A 22,890-nucleotide genomic window follows, 5' to 3' on the forward strand; every position below is an offset into this window, starting at 1 on the left:
ATTGTAGATACAAAATACTTTTCCAAAGTCTCTACAATTTCCTTTATCATGTTATAAATTCCACAGTCCCATCATCTAAGGGTTGAATGCTCACTTTAGCTACCCTATCATTTATTTATACTTGCGGATATTTTTACTGTGTTTTTATATTTCTCAGTTGTTTGCTCTCATGAGTATTCAATAGGAAGTCAATACCTCAGTCAAAGATGTAACTTATTTCCCAGGACTTTCTTAGGAAGCGCTGATGTCGAATAAACAGTCATTAGTTGATCCTACAGTTCTGGAATTAATTGACCCCTCCATCTCTTATGTGATGCCTTTGGTGTCTTTCTGCTCTTTTCCCTCTCAGAGAACCCCTCATCGCCAGAGATGATACATTGGTAAATCTTCATATTGAGCAGATGGTGACTACCCATCAGCAAAGATAGTAGCCATGTGGAACAGAAAGAAAACATGTCTAAGATCTGCTATGACCTTATCAAATGGCAGAGCAGGACTGGAAGGCTGAATGGTCTACTTCTGCTCCTATGTCCTATATTCCTAAACTGTATGCCTATACCTCCAATTTCTCCTTTTTTTTAAGTCTTCTTTTGCTGTTTTCTAAAAGTTCCCAATCTCCAGGGCTATGATTGAATCAACTGGTTTACCAATGTACCTTAGGAAAGGACACTAGCCGTCTTTTATAACCCTGAGGGATTTGGGAATGAAATGCCAGCCTTGCCAGTGATGCTCATAATCCAAAAAAGGAATTAAAGAAAATGCAGAATTGTTGATAGCGTGCTGTTTCTATTTTCAGTTATGTCTTTGGAAAAATGTCAATTATACAGCTACAGCACCAGAATATCCTGTGTTGTGTAAGTAGTTGATTTTCCGTTTTAAACATAAGCGAGAAGAAAACCAGTATTTTACAAATAATTAAGAACTGTGGATGCTGGAAATTTGAAACAAAAACAGAAATCACTGGAGAAACTCAGCAGATCTGGTAGCATTTGTGGACAGAAAACAAGGTTAACATTTTGAGTCCAGTGACCCTTCTCATTTCTGAAGCAGTGTCTCTGGATTCGAACCCTTAACTCTGCTTTCTCTCTGCAATGCTGCCAGACCTGCTTAGTTTCTCCAACAATTTCAGTTTTATTTTACAAATGTACTTTTGTAAAACCTCGTGTATTTTGAGGCAGTGACCAGCTGGTGGCTCTGTAACGACTCCTTACTTCCACCCACTCAATTCAGTCAGCCTAAATAACAACAGTTTCTCAGTTCCCATTTAAAAACAAAGCCCAGTTATGTTTTGCAACAGTTTTTGTTGGTAAACTTCTGAAAGATTCCTTTCTCATTGTTAAGTAAATGTGGAACAGACATCTAAACTAAGCAAACTATGTAACACCCACAATATGTTTTGGCTTCAGGTAAAGAATGGTTTCGAGAAAACAGGTACAGTAAGGTGCTTATTTACAGGTTCCGGTCCTTTACAGGAACATGGAAAGAGCAAAAGTCCAAATAAAACAGAGCTCTGACAGCAACAGTACAGAGAAAGCACCAGGGGAACAGGCAAAGAGTAGGAGCAGAGCATAAAAAGTGGGATCGCTTGTGGAAATAAGGGAAGAGGGCAGAGCACAATAGGAGCTGACAACACATTCTGCTGCACTCTGTCTCTCTCATTCCCTCTTTTTCTCCTTTTGTTCAACGTGTCCATCACCTCTCTCTCATCTCCTTCTCTTACCTTTACCACACACTCAACTGCCTGGATAAAGTATGCTCTGAACTCCATTAGCCTGAACACAGCCACTTGGTGTTGGCATTCTGGGTGATATCTAATTGAGTTAACTGGGTCTCACCCAGCTGTTGGAAAGCAAAAGCCCTGCGTCACCACTGGTAGGAACAGTCTATGGTACATAGTGCCTCTCAGGCTCTTAATTGAACAGCAGGTGGAGATCGCCGGGATTGAGGACCCTAGGAGCAGATGCTCCACCTACTAGCCCACCAGTCAGCAATTTGGTAGCTGTATGGAAGGGCAATGTCCTCCAGAGAGCTGCTACCGATGTAACTATCCAAAGCCCACACCGCATTCTAATGTTGAGAGCCTTGATCAGGTAGAGTCCTTTAAACAAGGAATACACCCCATCCCCCAGGGACTGCGAGCAACCCCATATAGGTTTGTTTGCCATGTTACCTTCACCCCCGCCCCTGCCGCCACACCAACCATCACTGCATTCAATACCAGCAACAACTGGATGAGGCCCTTCTGGGGGATCAATTGGCCAATTAAGGGCCTCAGTTCGTAGTGGGTTGAGAAGCTCATCCATGGTCGGTCTCAACGGAGACTGAGTTGAGATGGACATGGGAAAATGGCAGGGAACCCACCTACCACCACCAAAGCAGAGAGCTTACATTCCGCCCTGTGTGGAATAGCACAAGGTAACAGCAAGCTTACAAGAAAGTAAACAATCTATCAATCATAATATAAGCAGCAAAAACGGAACAAAACAAGTCACAACAAGTTTCAGAAAAGACAGTCAAACCAGACGGCATGCTCTTGACGGGAGTGACCAGTGATTAGACAAAAAGCACTACAGGAATCTGGGAACAGATGCTGCAAAGTAGCTTTGATTTCTATGTAAGTTTTATATTCAAATATAGAATACATTCCTATCAACTGTAGTGTCCACAAGTCAGTTTTACTTTGAACAAATAAAAGCAACCTATTGCGGATCACGGAAATCTGAAATAGACCAGAAGTGATGAACAAACATAGCAGCATCTGTGGAGAGAGAAAAGTCATCAATCTCTCAAGGCCAGAAGTACTGTTCTCCAAACTGGAAAGGAGAAATACCAGACACAAAACGGTAACTCTTTCTCTCTCTACTGACACTGCCAGACTTGCTGAGTTGCCCCAACAATTATTGTATCTGTCACTTTGAACAAGTTTTGTTTGTTTATTTATGAAAATCTTCAATGGAGCTGAATATGAACATTTGAAAAGTACACTTAGAGGTTTCCAAGATATACAAACATGAGTTTCAGTTCAACATGATTTTTGAAAGCTCATGAAATATAAATTTAATTTACAATGACTACAATTACAATATAACAGAAAGAAATTCACAATCCATGATTTAAACTGTAAACTTAAACATCAACATTTAATCTTTCCTCAGTTTTCAAAAACATATTTTCTATTTTCGAAAATCCAAAAAGACTTGTGCACAGATTGCTTTTCTCAATTCAAAGTTGCTTAATTATAATTAATTATTCATTTGAAATGAGATTGTGCTTATAATTTGTTTCAGCTCTGCTTTATTAAATTTGCATAATTTCTACTTGTAGATTATGTTTTTAGCAAAAAATTCTTTAAATTATCACAAGTACGTTTAACTCCCTCCTTTCCTATCCTGTTTAGTAGCAGAATGTGAGGAGCTCTCAACCTACATCTTTCAAAGAAAGGCAGGTGGTGAACTTTTATGTGTTCAGTAGAGAAAATTGTGAGTTGGAAAAAATGCCAAGGAATGCAAATAGCTACACCATTTCTAAGCAATGACTGACCATCACAGACTGTGCCACAGTTTGCACCACTTTATATGTGTTGATTATTAATGTATGTAACAGGTTTCAAACAAAATGTAGTTCGAACGCTGTTGCAAACTTAATTGTAAGTCTTTTTTCTACACAATAAAATGTTCCTATTTCTTGCCATTACTGATAATCAATGAAATACTATCGCCAATTTCTTTTAAACTTTTTATGGACATATAGTAGCATCATATAGTAATTCAATTAATACATGAAAGTCTATCAGATTGAGCAGAAGTTTTGGTTTTATCTTATGGACAACCAGATATAACTATATCCAAACTGAAAGTTCCTACATTATGATTGTGGCCTTGTGACATAACGATTTTGGATTTGTTAACTGCCTTTATTTATTTTGGTTCTCATGCTGATAGATAAAAGAGCTAACATTATAAAATAGTGTTTTTTCAGTCTAACAGGTTAATGGATGGTACAAAAGCTAGCAGTTCTTAAACAATAAGCTCCAACAATAAGTCCATGCCAAGCATAATCCCAAACTAATCTAGTCCCACCTGCCTGCTTCTGGCCCATATCCACCTAAACATCATGCTTGCCAAATTCAATCTGTGCTACAAGTTTAGTTACTTTGTTTTGCATCCTAAATACATTTAAATACTATACCTTCAGTCCTGCATTGACTGTCCCCTTCTCATAGTTGTCCTGTTACCTGCCGTGCATGACGTTAGATTTCTGACCCTTTCCACACGCTCTCTCCTGTTACTTCTGAAAACTTCAACCTCTGCTGAGCCTTCCCCACCTTTTACTTTTTTACCATAATCTTCCATGAAACTGAACGCACATTCCCAATATTTAGTTTAAAGCCTATCCACAGTTCTATTAATGCAATTCACCAGGTCTCAACATGATTCAGGTTAAGCCCATCCCATCTTAACAGATTCTTCTTCCCCTGTACTGCTGCCAATGTCTCATGAATTTGAACCTATTTTTCCCACACCAATCTCTGAGCCAAACATTATCTCTTTAATTTTGTTGATCCTGTGCCAATCAGCTGGTGGTTCAGATAGTAATCCGGACATTAGCACCTTTTTGGTTCTGCTTTTTAATTGGCCCCTCATACTCAACAGAATATCTTTCTCCTTTCTACCTATATCATGGACCATGAAAACAGAATCTTTTCTCTCCCACTCCAAGTTCATCTGCAGCCCAGAAGAGATATCGTGAACTTGGGTGTCAGTCAGGCAACACAACGTTCAGGACTCTTGATCCTGGCCATAGAGAATAGAGTCTATTCCCTACTGTACTATCCCAATTAACAGTACATTTCTCTTTTCTCCCCCCTCTTGATGGCTCCCCGTATCACAGGGCTATGGTCAGTTTGATCATCCTCCCTGCAGCCCAACTCTCATCCATACGCAAACCTGTTTGACAAGCTCAAGGGCTGAGTCTCCCTCAACACTACCTCGTGGATCCCTCTACTTGACTTACTCACAGCCACACCCTACTGTTCCTGACCACTGACTGAATTTAAGATAGTTAATCTAAGGGCTGTGACTGCCTCCTGAAACACAGCGTCCAGGTAACTCTCCCGCTCGTCGATAGTTGCAGTGTTTGAACTCAGATCACTAATCATCTACCCTGAGTTGGAGTTCCTCAAGCAACAGAACATCTGCAACAGATCATCTGTAACAGATGGGGTCACGAAGAACTACAATAGGGTTCACCACCTCCTATTTCATACAGGTACAACATATTGACTGGCCTAGCATCTCTATTGTAATTACTTTGTTCTTGATTTTTAAAAATTTTGTACTGGTCTTTTAGTTAATAGCTGTACGTTTCCCCTATTTACTTCAATCTGAAAGTAACCGAAAGATAGTCAATTAGTAGCTATCACCAATCAATGAATTTATGGTTTATTTGTGTCACTCTTTCGTGCTGGGTCCCTGATCCTGGGCTTCAACTTATCCTGTTTAAAACAAAATCCTTACAAACTATGAGCCCAGAAAAAAACAAAAACACCTCTTCTCCTCTGCACTGAATTTTCACATTGCCTCTAAATTCTCCAAACTAGAAATTCACTTGTGCTGTCTCACTGAGGATGGGATCTCCCCTTCCTGACCATATAAAGCTTACTCCAACCTGTACAAATCACCTTTAATTTAATTTGAAATTGCCAATCTCGGTCTTGCACCTATTCAGTGGAAATTTCTAACATGCAGTGAAGATTCTGTTCCTTGCAAATAGAAAGGTGTGCGGTGACGAATGCAAAGTCTTGGCCACTCTGTCTACTTTCTTCATTTAAAAAAAAATTATTCAGAATCTTCTCTCGAAATCAAAGAAAATATCTACCTTTAAGAATGATATATAGAAAAAAATAGCCGCAACTAATGAAGAAGAGGGGAGGAGAAGCTTCATCAGTTGGAAACCAGGAGAAAGAGTAACAATGAAACAAAGCGCGGCGCGCGCTTCCAACGGCACGGGGCGCTCGACTCGCGCAGGATCTGGGGAAAGTTCTATGCGCGGGTAGGAGGACCGGAAGGTGGCCTACGTTACCCGGCAGCGGTTGTCACCCGGTAATGATCTTCGGAAGGTCTGTGTGCGCGTTGTTACCCGGCTCATCCTGAGAGTAAGTCAATGTCATTCATTTAGAAAAACACCGTAGTTATTCGGTGTTTCATTAAACTCGGCTTGTCTGTCTTTGCGGCGATAGGGAAGGATCTGTAATTGTTGGTGGAGTGACGTTTTTCTCGGTAACTTTATTTGGAGCCACCTTGCAGGCCCAGTCACATTCTTTTCACTGCCGCAGAGGATAACTGTCTCTGTCTGTGAGATTTGATGCAGATGTCTGTCTGGCTTGTTGTTTTAACCACACTTCAGTAAATTAACGGAATGTTTGTAGTTATTCAGACTCTCCAAATGAATGTGTTTGTTTTCAAAATGAGAATACTGGCGTTGTCCGTTATCTTCAGGATAATGGAAAAAGCAAGTTTATCCTTACTAATGAGATGTTTGTCAAATTGAGAAGAGAAAACAATTTTGCACGTATGTAGTTCTTTTCATGACCATCGAATGTCTCAAGAGCACTTTACATTCACGAAAGTACTTTAAGTGTAACCGCTTGTGTATTGGAACGTGACTGAGGGGAGGCAAAATTGGCCAGAAGAGTTGGGAGAATGCTTTTACGTTTCTTTGAAAATAACCTTTCTGTGCTGATTGTTTGTTTATTTCCTTACTGCTGACAACGAGGCCATCATTGACTAGAAAATGAACAGGTCCATGCATATAAATACTCTCGCTACAAGAGCGGGTGAAAGATCAGGAATTGTGCAGCGACTAACTCATCTTCAGTCTCCTCAGAGCCTGAGAAACATTTAGTAGGGACAAGTCACAAAAACGATGGGATATTCTTGAGGTCCCTGCTGAGTGATCCATTTGGATTTATTCTTTCTTGACGTTCTTGAAATAGTCTAATATAACTGGCTTCCTGGCCCACTCCTGTGTTAACTCCATTGTGCCAAGTCTGCAACAATCCAGCAGGAATTGCTGGACATTGTTGAAGAAGTTAAGAGTATTTAGGAATCATTTCTGTGGAGAAGCAAGTGTTTTTCTTCTGGCCCCCAGTGCTATTGTGGACTGCTGTACTATATCTCTGAAAAATGTTGGAAATTGCAATGCAAATAAAGCAGACTATTCATCCATCAGAAGAAGTAATATTTTACTGTTTACTCAGAGGAGCCTTTTAGACTTACTTCATCGCTTTATTGGCTAACATTTCTGCCTGTTTTGTGCACACTCGGCTTGTTACTGCTCCTGTTACAGGCTGCTTGTGACATTCTGGGCTGCATTCTTAAACCGACTCATTCCCTGTTTTTTCACTCCACCCTAGCCTGAAATCTATTTTCCTGACAACGCTGCCCATTCCCCATCTTATTTCCACACTCTGCCCAAGCCCCAGTCTGAGAACCTCATTGCTAAGTCTGACTGCCTCTTTGAATCCTTGTTTCCTGCCTTCTACAGCAACTAGAAATTGCATCTATGTAGCACTTTTAATATAACAAAATGTCCCAAGGCACTTCATGGGAAAATTATCCAACTGCATTTAACATTGAGTCGTAAAAGGAAATATTAGGATAGGTGATCAAAATTTTACCAAAGCGGCAGGTTTGAAGGAGCATGTTAAAGGAGAATTGTTATACTTGCAGTTCAAAAAGTGCCCTATGTGCACTTCCATTTTCAGTGGTAGATTCATGTCATTAGACTTTTTTTTGTATTCAGTAAATATGTGGAATTATACTCTGACCATGTTCTTTTTGTTAGTAGTTTGTTGGATGTGGATGCCATTGGCATGTCCAGCGCTGTCACCCATCCATAATTACCTCTAGAAGATGGTAAGCTGCCTGTTTGAACTGTTGCATCTGGTGTATGTACGCCAGCAATGATGTTAGATTGGGAATTCTAGGATTTTGATCTACTGACAGTGAAGGCACAGTGATTATAATTCCAAGTTAGTGTGATAATACTCTGGCTTTAAGAGGTATTTTTTGAGGAGAGGTTTCAAGGCAGAGGCGATGAGCAGTCTACCAGAGTCACCAGAGTAAACAGTTTGTGAGGCTTTTTTTAAAATCTTGGGACAACAGAAGCTTTCTGAATGGGTGTGATCAAGCTCCCACAGAACTATGACTTTTAGTTCTAGCTTTCAGCAGTTGCTGTTAGGGTCTTAACTAAGCAGAAGCCATTTTCCCCCCTCGGTTACAGCCAAAAGTTGGAGGTTCTCTCACTGCTGCGGGAGTTACGTGTGAGACAATATGTTTTCTGAATTTGCCTTATGCCATGGCTGTGTTCATGAGATGTTACTGTATTTTCGGTTGTATTTTAACTGTAGTGTATGAATAAACTGTGTTTTGCTTAATATCGAGTAGTTTGACCAATTGGATTGCTTCTGAAACGTAGCATCTTACGTTTACCTTTAAAATAAGCAAAGGTTAGGGTCTAGGCTACCATTATATACTTTGAGGGGATCTGGTCTAGTCTATAACATCAGGATGGTATATGTCTAGGGGTGGAACTTACAGCTGTTGGTTTGTTCACGTACCTCTGCCCTTGGCTCTGAGGTGGTAGATGACACAGGTTTGGAACATTATCAGAGGACCCCTGGTGATTAACTACTGTATATCATGTACATGATACAGCCTGCTGCCAGTGTAGAAGGAGTGAATGTTGAAGCTGTTGAGTGGGGTACCAATCAAACAGGCTACTTTGCCCTCAATGGGGTCAAGCTTCTTGATTATAATTGGAAGTGCACACATTCAGGAGAAGTGGAGAGTATTTTGCCAAGGCTTTGACTGGTGCCCTGTAGATGGTGTGCAGGGTTTTGGGAATTACAAAGTGAATTAAATCTGCACAATTCTCAACCTTTGGCCTGCTGTCTGGTCACAGTATATGGTTGCTCAATTTAATTTTCAGGTCAATGGTGATCAAAGAAAAACCTCAGAAAAGGTATGACATGGTAAGAAATCATTCAGCCATCTCTGCCTACGAATAAAGAATAAATGAACTACCCTGTTTTGATCCCACTTACCCATATCTGGTCATAGCCTTGCAGTTGATAGGACTTCATGTACAGATCTAAGTCAGAAGGTTAATACATGAGGTAAGATAACATGGATTGAGGGGAATTATTAGCTTGGATGAAGGATTGACGAACCTACAGAAAACTGAGTCAGGATAAATGCCATCTCCATCTCCTACCTACTAACCTCATCCCACCTCCTTGACCTGTCCGTCTTCCCTGGACTGACCTATCCCCTCCCTACCTCCCCACCTATACTCTCCTCTCCACCTATCTTCTTTTCTCTCCATCTTCGGTCCGCCTCCCCCTCTCTCCCTATTTATTCCAGAACCCTCACCCCATCCCCCTCTCTGATGAAGGGTCTAGGCCCGAAACGTCAGCTTTTGTGCTCCTGAGATGCTGCTGGGCCTGCTGTGTTCATCCAGCTCACATTTTATTATCAGGATAAATGGATCTTTTTCTGGTTTGCAAGATGGAACTAGTGAAGTGTCACAGGGTTTGGTCTTTGTGTCCCAATTATTTACAGTCTGTATTAATAATTTATATGCAGAGAGAGAAGGTACTATAACTAGATCTGCAGGTGACACTAAAATAGCTGGAAAAATAAGATGCAGTGAAGAAATAAGAAATTTACAAATGAATATGGATAGCTGAAGTGAATGGGCCAAATCTGGCAGATATCAAAGGAGCCTTGTTGATTTTCACTGCTCAGCAATTCAGAGAAATGCCAGGAACAACACAACCGCTGTACATACCCTACGTTGATTTGACCAAGGCTTCGGCCTAGTCGATCGGGAACTGCTATGAAAGACCCTGTAAAAAGCAAGCTGTCCTGTGAAATTCATCAACTTTCTCTGGCTCCTTCATGACAAGATGCCAACTACAATCCTCACTGGTAATGTGACAGAATCCTTTGAAGTCAAGAGGGATGTGTCATTACCCTCCACTCTTAACTCCATCTTCAATGCCACTATATTTTATCTTGTAAAGAATAAACTTCGCAGTGGTGTGGATATTGTCTACAGAATGGATGAAAACCTTTCAAAACCAATCGGTTGTAACGCAAGAAGAAAATGACACTGACCTTGCTTCTGGGACTTCAGCATGCAGATGATAATGTCATATCAGCAGTCTCTGGAGAGAATCCTCAAGTCTTGCTTAATGCCTTTGTAGCTGTGTATTGAAGGGTAGATCTCATCTACAACCCCAAGAAGATTCAAAAACTTTATCAACCCATCCCAGGTCAGTTCCAGTTCATCCCTCCCTTGAGAAGCAGATGAGAAATCCTCTTAAATGTGGAACATTTTGTTGCCTGGGAAGCTACCTGTAATCTAAGGCTGACATCATTGCAGAGATTCAACATCACATCCAATCTGTGAGTATCGCCTTTAGACACCTAATGCTGAATGTTGCCTTGACTGTGATATTTGTGCTGATACCAAGATCCTTGTGTACAAGGCAGTCATCGTTCTGACTTTTCTATGTGACTGTGAAACTTGGATGACATATAGACCCTTAAAGTAGCATCAACACTGTTTGAGACAACTTCATGTATCAGCTGAGAGGACATATGTACTAAAATCAGAGTCTTTGAAGTAGCTAATAGCACCAATATCAGTAAGGGTGTGGAATAGGAACAGCATGAATTTACACAGTGCCTATCCATTTTCTTTTTGAAAGGCCCGAATTGTAATCGCCTGCACCACACACTCGGGTACTGCTTTCCAGATCCCAGTCACTCAGTAAAAATAAAATTATTCCCATGTTGCATTGGTTCTAATGTCAATCATCTTAAATCAAGATCTTCTAGTTTCTTGACTCACTTGCCATTAGGCATAATTTTCTCTGTCTACTCCGCCTAAGCCGCTCCTAACTTTGAACACCTCTGCCAAGTCTCCCGTCAACCTTCTTTTCCTTAAGGAGATCAACCCTAACTCATCTAATCCACTCAAAAAACTGAAATCACATGGATCAATTTGGGTATAACTCCACACCCTCTCAATGACCTTCATATTCTGACTAAAGTGCACTGCCTTGAATTTGAGACTATACTCCAGTTGAAACTAAACCAAAGTTTTTGGTTGGAGAAATTCAGCCAAGCACAATTACATATCTTTACCCTCGATAGCAAGTCCCATTTCTTCGCTGCACAACATGAACATTGACTCTTTGTGCACATATGAGTATGGGAGGGGTAATGCCAGAGATTGAGTGGATTTGCTAGGGGGAAATGAAGTCATAGCTGCAGTACAAAATTTTAACAGTACTATTCTCCCCAGCTATTCAAAACAATTGGGAGAATTGCCAAACGTAAGTGCATTACTCTGTAGGTCAGATGAAACTGTTTCATGGGATCTGTATTTAGTGAATAGTAAATGTTCCAGTGCAACCACATGAATCAGTCTTCAAGTGGAAATGCAAAGCTCATCATATCTCCCTTTCAGCAACTGAAATAAGGTACTGGCAGCCAAATGAGTGCAACAGTAAGTACAACAGTGTTATCTTTGTTATTTACTGGGATTCAATCCAGAATAAAGGAAGTCCAGGAAAGACAGGCAACATTCAAATCGAATCAGGATGGAAACACTTGCAAGAAACAGTGAGACAGCAGCAGAAACCCGAAGAGACTCTCATGAACCAAAGATAAAGAGACACTGAAAGCTTTTGTGAGAAGAAGAAAATGTGTGTCAGCAATTACTCAATTGGTAGTACTGTCAACTTGGAGTCAGAGATTGTGAGTTCAAGTCTCGCTCTGGGGCATCCAAACAGAAATCAGAGTTGATACTGGAATGTTGAAATGTGCTGCACTACTGGAGGTTCCTTTTTTTTTTGGGGAAGAGATGTTAAACTAAGGCTATGTCTAATCTGCTGAAATGGGCCTAACAGTTGCAACTTTTGAGGAAAAATAGGGGAATATTCCCATTTTTATTTTTTTGGACAATATTTGTTCCTCAACCAGCATTAAATAACATCATCTGATTGTTATCATATCTAGTTAGGGGAACCCACGTTTTGTAAATTGACTTCTAAATTTCCTACATTCAGATGGCGACTGTATTTCGAAGTTACTTTGACAGTAAAACAGACGCTTGCAGTAATCATAAAATATCCCTTTTTCTAAATGTAATAATACAAGAGAGATAAAAATGTTGAAATTGAATCTCTTGTGGCAATACTGGATGCTGTGCACTTGGAGAGTTGAGAAACTAGCAAAAGTAAAATAAGTTGATGTTATGGCAGTTTTTAGTTAGCCACCTCAAATGTTTTAACAGCAAGTCAGCTAGCACCAGAGATATATTACAGGGAAAGGGAAAATATTACATGAGAAAGACATGAGTAAGTATGTGAGAATGGAAGAGTTAAAGGAAAATTTCATTTAACCTAATATAAAACAAAGAAATCCAGGTTAGAATTTGTGTTTGTGGTTGCGAGACAAATGAAGCAGCAGTGCAGGTGAAATACTGGGAAATTTACTTAAATGTAGCAGCTTGAAAATCAACCAGCTTTGTCTCAGCAAAGATGACCCACAAATGGATGAACATCTATGAGAGTTTGGGGAAAAAATGGAGAAGATCACTCAGATGGATATAAGAAAGTGGAAGCACCTTAAAAATGTAAAGAGAAAAGGAAGATATGATAAATGAACGAACAGCTGAGGCTAAGAAAACAGTTTTTTTTTTAAAGAAGTTAATTTAGGACTACAACAGTAAGTTTAACCAGGACAATGAATAGTTATTTTCACTAAATGGATTACAGCAGTTCAAGTTAAAGCCCTCTTTCATGTTTTCAAGGATGGGTATTAAACTTTGTGACATGCAGTATTTTTAATTTCCTACATAAGAATTTGGAGCAGGAGAACCCATGTAAGGTCTGTTCCACCATTCATTATGATTATGGCTGGTTTTCAGCTTCCCCCTCCACTTTCTAGCCTGGTCCTCACATCCTATGATTCCCTCTGTTTCAGCTTTAAATGCACTGGAGCATTGACAACCATCTGGGGTAGACATTCCAAAGATCCACAACGTTTTGAGTGAAAACAGTTCTCCTCACCTTAGTTAAGATGATCAGCTCCTTCTCCTGAGAGAAACCATGCATTCTGTTCATTCCCCAACCAGGGACGGCATCTTGATGTCTACCCTTTGAAGCCCCTTTAGAATCTTGCATGTTTTCATGAGATCGCCTCTCATTCTTTTAAACTTCAGAGACGTCCAATCCTATTTACTCAGCCTTTCATCGTAGGACAGCCCTCTCAGACTTGAAATGTTTTAGTGTATCTAGTGAAGCTCCATTGCACCACTGCTAATGCAACTTTTGGCACTTCTGCAGAGAACAATATTGATTCAGACTTTAAGGGGATGTGATAGCCTAGTTGTAATATTGCTAGACTCTTAATCCAGAAACTCAACTAATGTTTGGAAATAACAAAGTGTGAAGCTGGATGCACACAGCAGGCCAAGCAGCATCTCAGGAGCACAAAAACCGACGTTTCGACCTAGACCCTTCATCAGAGAGGGGGCGGGGAGAGGGTTTAGAATAAATATGGAGAGAGGGGGAGGCGGACCGAAGATGCAGAGAAAAGGAAATAGGTGGGGAGGGGATAGGTCAGTCCAGGGAAGACGGACAAGTCAAGGAGGCAGGATGAGGTAGTAGGTAGGAAATGGAGGTGCGGCTTGAGGTGGGAGGAAGGGATGGGTGAGAGGAAGAACAGGTTAGGGAAGTGGAGACAGGCTGGGCTGGTTTTGGGATGCAGTGGGGGGAAGGGACGAGCTGGGCTGGTTTTGGGATGTAGTGGCGGAAAGGGAGATTTTGAAGCTTGTGAAGTCCACATTGATACCATTGGGCTGCAGGTTCCCAAGTGGAATATAAGTTACTGTTCCTGCAACCTTCGGGTGGCGTCATTGTGGCACTGCAGGAGGCCCATGATGGACATGTCGTCTGAGGAATGGGACGGGGGGTTAAAATGGCTTGCGACTGGGAGGTGCAGTTGTTTATTGCGCACCGAGCGGAGGTGTTCTGCAAAGCGGTCCCCAAGTCTCCGCTTGGTTTCCCCAATGTAGAGGAAGCCACACCGGGTACAATGGATACAGTATACCACATTAGCGGATATGCAGGTGAACATCTGCTTGATGTGGAAAGTCATCTTGGGGCCTGGGATGGGGGTGAGGGTGAGGGAGGAGGTGTGGGGGCGAGTGTAGCACATCCTGCAGTTGCAGGGGAAGGTGCCGGGTGTGGTGGGGTTGGAGGGCAGTGTGGAGTGGACAAGGGAGTCACGGAGAGGGTGGTCTCTCCGGAAGGCAGACAAGGGTGGGGATGGAAAAATGTCTTGGGTGGTGGGGTCGGATTGTAGATGGCAGAGGTGTTGGAGGATGATGCGTTGTACCTGGAGGTTGGTGGGGTGGTATGTGAGAACAAGGGGGATCCTCTTGGGGCGGTTGGGGCGGGTTGTGAGGGATGTGTTGCAGGAAATGCAGGAGACACGGTCAAGGGCGTTCTCGACCACTGTGGGGGGAAAGTTGGGGTCCTTGAAGAACATGGACATCTGGGATCACAAAACCAGCCGAGCTTGTCCGCTCCCCCCACTGCATCCCGAAACCAGCCCAGCCTGCCTCTGCTTCCCTAACCTGTTCTTCCTCTCACCCATCCCTTCCTCCCACCTCAAGCCGCACCTCCATTTCCTATCTACTACCTCATCCCGCCTCCTTGACCTGTCCGTCTTCCCTGGACTGACCTATCCCCTCCCTACCTCCCCACTTATACTCTCCACCTATCTTCTTTTCTCTCCATCTTTGGTCCACCTCCCCCTCTCTCCCTATTTATTCCAGAACCCTCACCCCATCCCCCATCCCCCTGCTGCGTTCATCCAGCTTCACACTTTGTTATCTTGGATTCCCCAGCATCTGCAGTTCCTATCACCACTAATGTTTGGGGGATCCAATCTCAAATCCCTCCATGCCAGATGGTGGGATTTGAATTAATTTTTTTTTAAACTTGAATTCAGAGTCCAGTGTTGGTAAAAATCCATCTGCCTCACTAATGTGCTTCAGGGGAGGAAATCTGCCATCTTCAGCTGCTCTGGCTACGTGTGCCTCAAGAGCCCCAGCAGTGCAGTCGACTCTCAAATGGCCTCTGAAATAGCAAGCCACTCAGTTCAAAGACGCCACATCCGTCTGGTAGTGTGGCAACTTGAACTGAACACAGTATTTCAGATATGCCCTAACTAAAGTTCTATACACATGCAAAATGACTTGCCAGTTTTTCTAGAGATAACACAATGTGAAGCTGCATGAACACAGTGGGCCAAGCAGCATCAGAGGAGCAGGAAAGCTTGACATTTTGGGTCGGGACCCTTCTTCTGAAACATCAAGCTTTCCTGCTCCTTGGCCTGCAGTGTTCATCCAGCTTCACACAGTGTTATCTCAGATTCTCCAGAATCGGCAGTTCCTACAATCTTTTGCCAATTTTTATATTCTACTTAAACCACTGAAGGCAAGCATGCCATATGCTGCCTTGACCACTTTATCCACTTGTGTTGTCACTTCTGGGGAACTGTGGACTTCAATACCTCTGTGTCTTAATACTTCTAAGGGTTGTGCCATTTACTGTATTCTTCCCTCCTGCATTAGACCTTTTTAAAATGCACCAGCTCATTTGTCCAGATTAAGTTCCATCTGCCATTTCTTTGCTCAGGACTCCAACCTATCTATATTCTGCTGTATCCTCGGTCAATTCTCCTCACCATCCACCGCTCTTCCAATCTTTATGCCGTCCGCAAACTTACCAATTAGGTCACCTACATTCTTCTCCAAACCATTTATTTATATCACTAACAGCAGGGGTTATTCCCGGCAGAACACCACTAGCCATTGACGTCCAGTCAGAAAAACACCCTTCTACCACTCCTGTGTCTTCTGTGACCAAGCTAGTTCTGTATCCATCTAAACAGCTCACAGAGGATCCCTTGTGATTTCATCTTTTGTATCAGCCTGCCATAAGAAACCTTTTCAAAGATCTTGAAGTTCATGCAGACAACAGACAACATCCACCGCCATGATGTCATCAGTCGCCTTTATCATTTTTTCAAAAACCACAATCAAGTTCGTGGGACATGACTTCCGCTACACAAAGCTGTGTCATTTATCTCTAATACATCCATATTTTTCCAAATGTGAGTAAGCCCCATCTCTTAAAAATTCTCTCCAATAATTTCCGTATCATTGATGTAAGGCTCATTGGCCTCTAATTCACTGGATTATCCCTATTGCCCTTCTTAAACAAAGGAACAACATTGCCTATTCACCTATCCTTTGGGACCTCTCCAGTGATGAAAGAGGATATAAAGATTTTGTACAAGGCCACACTGTTTCCTCCCTCAGAATTTTGGGATAGATCTCATTACGTCCTTGGACTTGTCTTAATGCTTTTCAAAACACTCAACATCTTTTTTATATTGACATGCCCTAGAATGTCAACATATACCTCTTAAGACTCACCATCCACCATATCCTCCTTCGTGAATACCAATTCAAAGTGTTTGTTTAGGGCCTCATCCATTTCTTCTGGTTCCATACATTAATTCCTTCCTTTGTCCTTGAGTGGACCTACCCTAGCTGTCCTCTTGCTTCTCATGTGTATAAAGCATCTTGGGATTTTCCTTAATCCTGTATGCCAAGGACACTTAATGGTTCCTTTTCACCCTCCTGATTTCTTTATATTCTTCAAGGGCTCTGTCTGTCTTCAGTTTGCTAAACCTTACATATGCCTCCTTTTTATTGAAGTTCACAGTTTCTCTTGTTATCCAAGGTTCCTGAACCTTGCCATCTTTATCCTTCACTTTCACAGCAGCATGCTTGTCCTGAAGCCAAGTCAACTAGCCTTTAAAAGATTCCCACATGACATGGATTTATCCTGAAACAGCTGCCTTGAATCTACATTCCCCACTTCCTGCCTAAAATTGTGGTAGTTAGTCGTCTTCCACCTTTCATCTGAGAACTACTATTATCGTTATCAATAAGTAACTTAAAACTTAGTGTCTGTTTCTGAACTGCCAGCATACTGAAACCTCAGTCAACTGGCTGGGCTCATTACCCAATACAAGGTCTAATATGGTCCCTTACCTAGTTGGACTGTTTACATATTGCTTAAAGGAACTCTTCTGGATGCATTGAACAAATCCCTGCAATCCAAGCCCCGGCAGCACTAGGGGAGCCCTAGTCACTATAAAGGAAGTTAAAATCACGCACCGCAACAACTCTGTTTTTACATTTTTCCATAATCTGATCGCATACCTGTCCCTCTATCCTGTTGGGATGCCTGTAGTACAACCCCAGCAAAACTGATGGCACCCTTCCTATCCATGAGCTCTACCCATATGACCTTCAACTGGATGACCTCTTCAAAGTGGTCTCCCTCAGTAAAGCAATAATATTCTTCATAATCAGTAAGCAAATGCCTTGCCTCTCTCACATCCCTCTCTATCACACCTGAAGCATCTAAATCCTGGAATGGTAAGCTACCACTCTTGATCCTCTCTCAATCAAGTGTCAGTAATAGGTACAACATCATGTACTAATCCAGATCTGCATTGTATTTTTAACTCTTCAAATTGTGACCCCAGTTGATGTTATTACAAGGCATTTCAGATCACGGATTGAAATTTGGCTTGATAGATCATGTAGAAACTTTGGATGTGAGTTAATTGCTGGCCTTGGGCCTGGATTGGTAATGTTGGTCTACTCAAATTTTACATATTGCTGCATTCTAGAGAGCAGGAAATATGACACTAGCAGAATTGTTTCCAGTGCTAGGTTTTTTTTCCTACTTATGAAGCCATGTTTTGAAGGCATCATATGTTCAAGTGCTGTATAAATGCAATAAATGCACATTGTTGTCCTAATGAGTTGCCCTTTGGCAACTGGATCAATACCACCTTATTTCATCAGATTGAAATCAGGTCATGAGATGGAGCATTAAAGTGAATTGGAAATCTGTAACAAACATAAAATGCTGCGGGTAATCAGCAAATCTGATAAAGAGTTTTTAACCGGAAATGTTAACTGTTTCTCTGTCCACAGATGTTGTCAGACCTACAAAGTATTTCCAGCATTTTCTATTTATATTTTATGAATTGAAGCAATTTGTGATGGCCAATAGGTAAAGGAGGGTGAATAAAATAGACATACTGATTCCACAGTACCCAGTTGGTTTTTATCACTTTACACGCTGCCAACTGTCTCCTGCTTCCTACCATTTCCACACCATTGATCACTTTTACATATTGATCAGAGTTTTTTTTATTTGTGATTAATGCATTTTTATCGCTAATTTTTCTTCAGAGTTTTTGCTTGTAGCAGTGTCCAGTAGTTAACTCTTAACTTTGGTGACCAATACCTGTAACATAATTGTAGCCGGTTATAAAAGCTGCTTTGCAGAGACTTGATTGAGAGAGGGACAAGACTGGCAGCTTAACATTCTGGGATTTAACTGAGGCAGGGCATTTGTATTACTGATTATGAAGAATATCACAGCTGCACTGTAAGTTCTCTTCGAGCTCATCCAATAAGGTCAAATGGGTAATGCTCAGGGATAGGAAGGGTGCCATTGCATTGATATTTTCTTTATCTTCAAGAAGTTGCAGACTCATCTGGCCCAGGTAAATGCAAAAGTTAGGCATTCTCCTGGTCTCCATAATTAGTCGAATACCTCTCCATTCTCCATGTGCTAAACTGCAATTGTTTGTGGTTGATCCTACAATCAACAGATCTCATCTAAGGCTTGCAGTACTGTGATATCTAGTCATGAATGGTGGTGAACAATTAAACAACTAACAGGAAGTCGGAGCTCCACAAGTATCCCAATCTTCAATGTTGGGGAAGCCCAGCTCATCACAAAAAAGACAAGACTGAAGTATTTACACCCATCTCCGGCCAGAAGCACCAATTGAATGATCCATCTTGGCCTCCTTCTGAGGTCCCCAGCATCATACACACCAGTTTTCAGCCAATATGATTTACTCACACGATAGCGAGAGACAACCGAAGGCCATCTGGTCTGACAGCATTCCAGCAATAGTGCTGAAGCCTTGGGTCCCAAGTCTAGTTATTTCCCTAGCCGAGCTGTTTCTGTATAGATGCCAGTGTTGAAATTATCCAGCAATGTGGAAAATTGTCCAGGTATGTCCTGCACACACAAATGAGGGCAAGACTAATATTGCCCTTTCAATCTACTTTTGATCGTCAATAAAATTTTGGAAGAGCAATTGGCGATACAGTCAAGTAGCACTTACAAGTAATAACCTTCTCACCTGGTATTCAGTTTGAATTCCACAATGATCGTTCTGCTCCTGACCTCATTACGGTCTTGTTTCAAACATGGACAAAACAGCTAAACTGCAGAGGTGAGGTGAGAGTGATATTCCTTGACATCAAAGCTACATTTGACCAAGAATAGCAGTAAGTAACCCTAGCAAAGTGGGCAAAACTTAGCACAAAAGAAGACTGTTGTGTTTGTTGGATGTCAATCATCTCAGACCCAGGACATCACTACAGGAGTTTCTCAAGATAATATGCGAGGTCCAAACATCTTCAGCTGTTTTATCCATCCAGAAGTTCCATCGTAATGCCCAAAATGGGCATAATCTGTGATGATTGCACAATGTTCAGCAAACATCATAACTCAGACACTGAAGCAGACTGTGCACCTATTAAAATTGTGACCTGTACCAGGTGGAAGGAGAAGGGCAGTAGATGCATGGAGCATTGCCACTGCAAGTTTCCTTGCTCATTGTGCACCTTCCTAACTTGGAACTATATCACCATTCCTTCACCAGCACTGAGTCCAAGTGATAGATTTCCCTTCCTAATAGTACTTTGGACGTCCCCGCATCTGAAAGACTGTTAGTGATCCAAGAAAGCAGTTCACCAACCATCTTATCCAGGCAAGTAGGGGTGGGTAATAAATTCTGACTTAGCCAGTGACATCCACATCCCAAGAATTAATGTTTTAAAATGCTGCTGCATGCTCACCTGCTCAGCACGTTCAACAAAAACTCAATCTCGACCTAAATTTCAAGCTTCATGAAGCGCAACAAGTACTTGCAGTGATGAATCAGTTGTCTGCAACGTGGTTTAAAAAGGTCAGCCTCATTCTCTCCTTAAACAAAACAATATCCAGCAAAAGATAAACCACCTTCAAAGAAACTTTCCTCTCTAGTTGGCAGTTTTACAAAATAAGCTATGAATATCTGGAGGTTCGTTTCAAATCTGGGAGGGTCTAGCCCTGGAGGAAATCTGCGTGTGGGAACCTGGTTTGGAGACTCAATAGCCTATACACTAACTAACTGCTACAGTTTTCAGTGATGGAGAATCATAAAAGGGAAACAACTTTTATTGGCCTGATGGTAGGGAGAAGTTCTACATTTTGCCTCAGTTTTAATCTTCTTTTAATTTTCAGGAGTAACACTGGAGCAGAATGAGTGCAGAAGCAGCAGATCGTGAGGCGGTGACCTCTAGTCGACCTTGCACTCCACCTCAGACAATTTGGTTTGAATTCTTATTAGACGAAGGACTGCTTGAAAAACATTTGCAGAAGTCTTTTCCAGGTTTGTTCAACTTTGTCCCTCAGAGATTCAGCTAGGCAGCTTTCACCGCGTACTTTCAAAAAAGTGATTGCTGTCAGTTTCTTATTAGTCATAAATTCCTTTTACAGCAGCCATGCTGTTAATAATATGACTGTCATTGTGTCTTTTTTAATAAGTAAAACAGGAAGTCCAACATCTTAGCTTGCTTAGCAGTAATTTATAACAAAAATGAAAACATGCAAGACAAACTGTCATCTTTCAGTTCAATGTTTTCAGAGATTTTGGGAAAAAAGAAATCCTACAAGCCGTTGATTTCCTGGCAGAAAACATTCAACCTACAATGCTTCTAAAATTTACACATATCATAATTGAAATTGTAAACTGAAGTTAGTATCACTACTATTGGTGCCTGTAGGCTCTTAGAACTATGTTCAGAGTTTACAATATGTTGCTTCTTAAGTGAAATATGCAGGGCTCGTATTGAGTCAACGAGTCCGAATCATCAGCTTAATGAAATTCAGTGCTCAAATACTTAAGATTCTCCCACTATAGACATTATCAAGTAACACAGCATCTTTACGTAAAAATTATTATCTGTGTGATATTAAGCCATACAAATTAGAAAATGACAGACTTTTTACTAGGCCTATTGATCAAAGCTGGATTTCCATTAGGATTAGGGCACTTGCTCTGTAAGCCACCTTGCATGCTACAGTGAAGAATATAAATTTCAGCCAGGATTTCTGAATCTGCATTCTGGTCTGGTATTGTATGCTGGATTGTGATTGTATTCAGAAGCCAGGTTTGAGGGTGGGTTTTGAATTGTACCATCCATGACTGATGTACAATGATATTGTCCAGTGTGAAGCACACAAAATGGCTTTCAGACAAGGTATTGCAAGGCTGCTTGCATTTGCAGAATCAGCATAACTGAGCAGTTTTGAGAGGACGTGAAAAGGACTGAGAGATTTTTCATGCAGCTGGTAATGCAGTATACCTTTAAGAGCAAATGTTGTACTTCATTTAATGTGCAGTGCTGACTCCTATAATTGCCCCAATTTGGGGCAGATCTAATGCATATAAAAATGTGTTTTTCAGGTTCCCCAGTAGTCACTTCATATGAAAATTAAAGTAAAAGGGATTTGCTGATGTTAAAGCAGCTTATTCCTGAGTTTTTGTCTCATTTCAAGAGTTTGGGGGAGATAGATATGTAGAAACTAAAGTAACAGGGGTTTTTTTGTTTTATGCTCGGAACTTACTTTGAACCATAAAGCATATTACTTAAGACCTTTATTAGGCAAGCAATTCTGTTATAAATGTAGCATTATTATTAACAGCTTTCACTTATTGATCCTGTTAATATAAAAAAACATATCCAGGTTGTATCATAGAAGCATACTTAGAATAAGGTAAACACTAAGCAAAAGGAGATGTTAGTACCTGTGATCATAAACTGCTAAGGACAGTTTGGGAGGAGGAAAGGAAGATGAAAAGGTGGAGAGTTTTGCCAGACTTCAGGGTGTGGGTGATTTTACTTAGTGCTGGCGGGATTTTAGAGATGCTGGAGCAGGTCCCCATCAAATAAGATTATAGGTAAACATGATCTAGCAGACTGCAAAATTGTGGTTTGTATCAAGGTATAAAGCTATAGATGTTTGACCAAGAAAACATTAAAATATTCTAGTCTGGTGGTAATAAATACATGGATGAAAGAGAAATTCAGCAATGAATGGTTGAATCGGAGCAGAAGTGTGGCAATAGTTTGGATGTGTAAGCAAGTAGTCTGTATAAATTAGATGATCCATGTCAAAAGCTTAAAGTTACATTAGATACTACTTGTGCTGAAATGGAGATTGTGCATCCCCACATGTATATGCAGACATACGGCATTAGAACACGAATGCACACCATCAGCTGATCAGGCTGCGAGCAGCTTTTAATCATTTTTTTCGTGGCAGTACCAGATGGACGATTTCTCTCTTACTGGGAAACCAGGGAGTAGCTCATGAAAAGTTTGATTGTTCAGTGTGAGTCAAATAAAAGAAAATCTCTTTTTTGCGCATTGTTGTTGAGAAACAGGAGATTTTAAAAAATTATTTGAATATGTGGCAGTGGTTACAGTTAGTGAAATTGCAGCCATTTTTAATGATATCCCTGTGAAATTTTCTCCAGCATTTCAGATCAAAGGGCAAAGTTGTAGTCAAATCTCTTTAAATAT

The 22,890-nt window shown here is 41.1% G+C and overlaps 1 protein-coding gene across 5 annotated transcripts in view; it reads left to right on the forward strand.

The window, feature by feature from the left end:
- Positions 1 to 6,057: 6,057 nt before the first annotated feature.
- Positions 6,058 to 22,890, forward strand: part of ints8 (integrator complex subunit 8) — a 79,164-nt gene continuing 62,331 nt past the window's right edge. For all 5 annotated transcript variants that reach the window (XR_007247330.2, XR_007247329.2, XM_048528848.2 and 2 more), the window contains exons 1-2: positions 6,058 to 6,154; positions 20,546 to 20,693. Coding sequence is in view for 3 of the 5 variants with exons in the window: in XM_048528848.2 (XP_048384805.1) it covers positions 20,564 to 20,693 (130 nt within the window). In the remaining 2 variants the exon portion in view is untranslated. The remainder of the gene's footprint in view (positions 6,155 to 20,545; positions 20,694 to 22,890) is intronic.

The sequence above is a fragment of the Stegostoma tigrinum genome, chromosome 5, assembly GCF_030684315.1.
Source record: "Stegostoma tigrinum isolate sSteTig4 chromosome 5, sSteTig4.hap1, whole genome shotgun sequence".
NCBI classification, from domain to species: domain Eukaryota; kingdom Metazoa; phylum Chordata; class Chondrichthyes; order Orectolobiformes; family Stegostomatidae; genus Stegostoma; species Stegostoma tigrinum.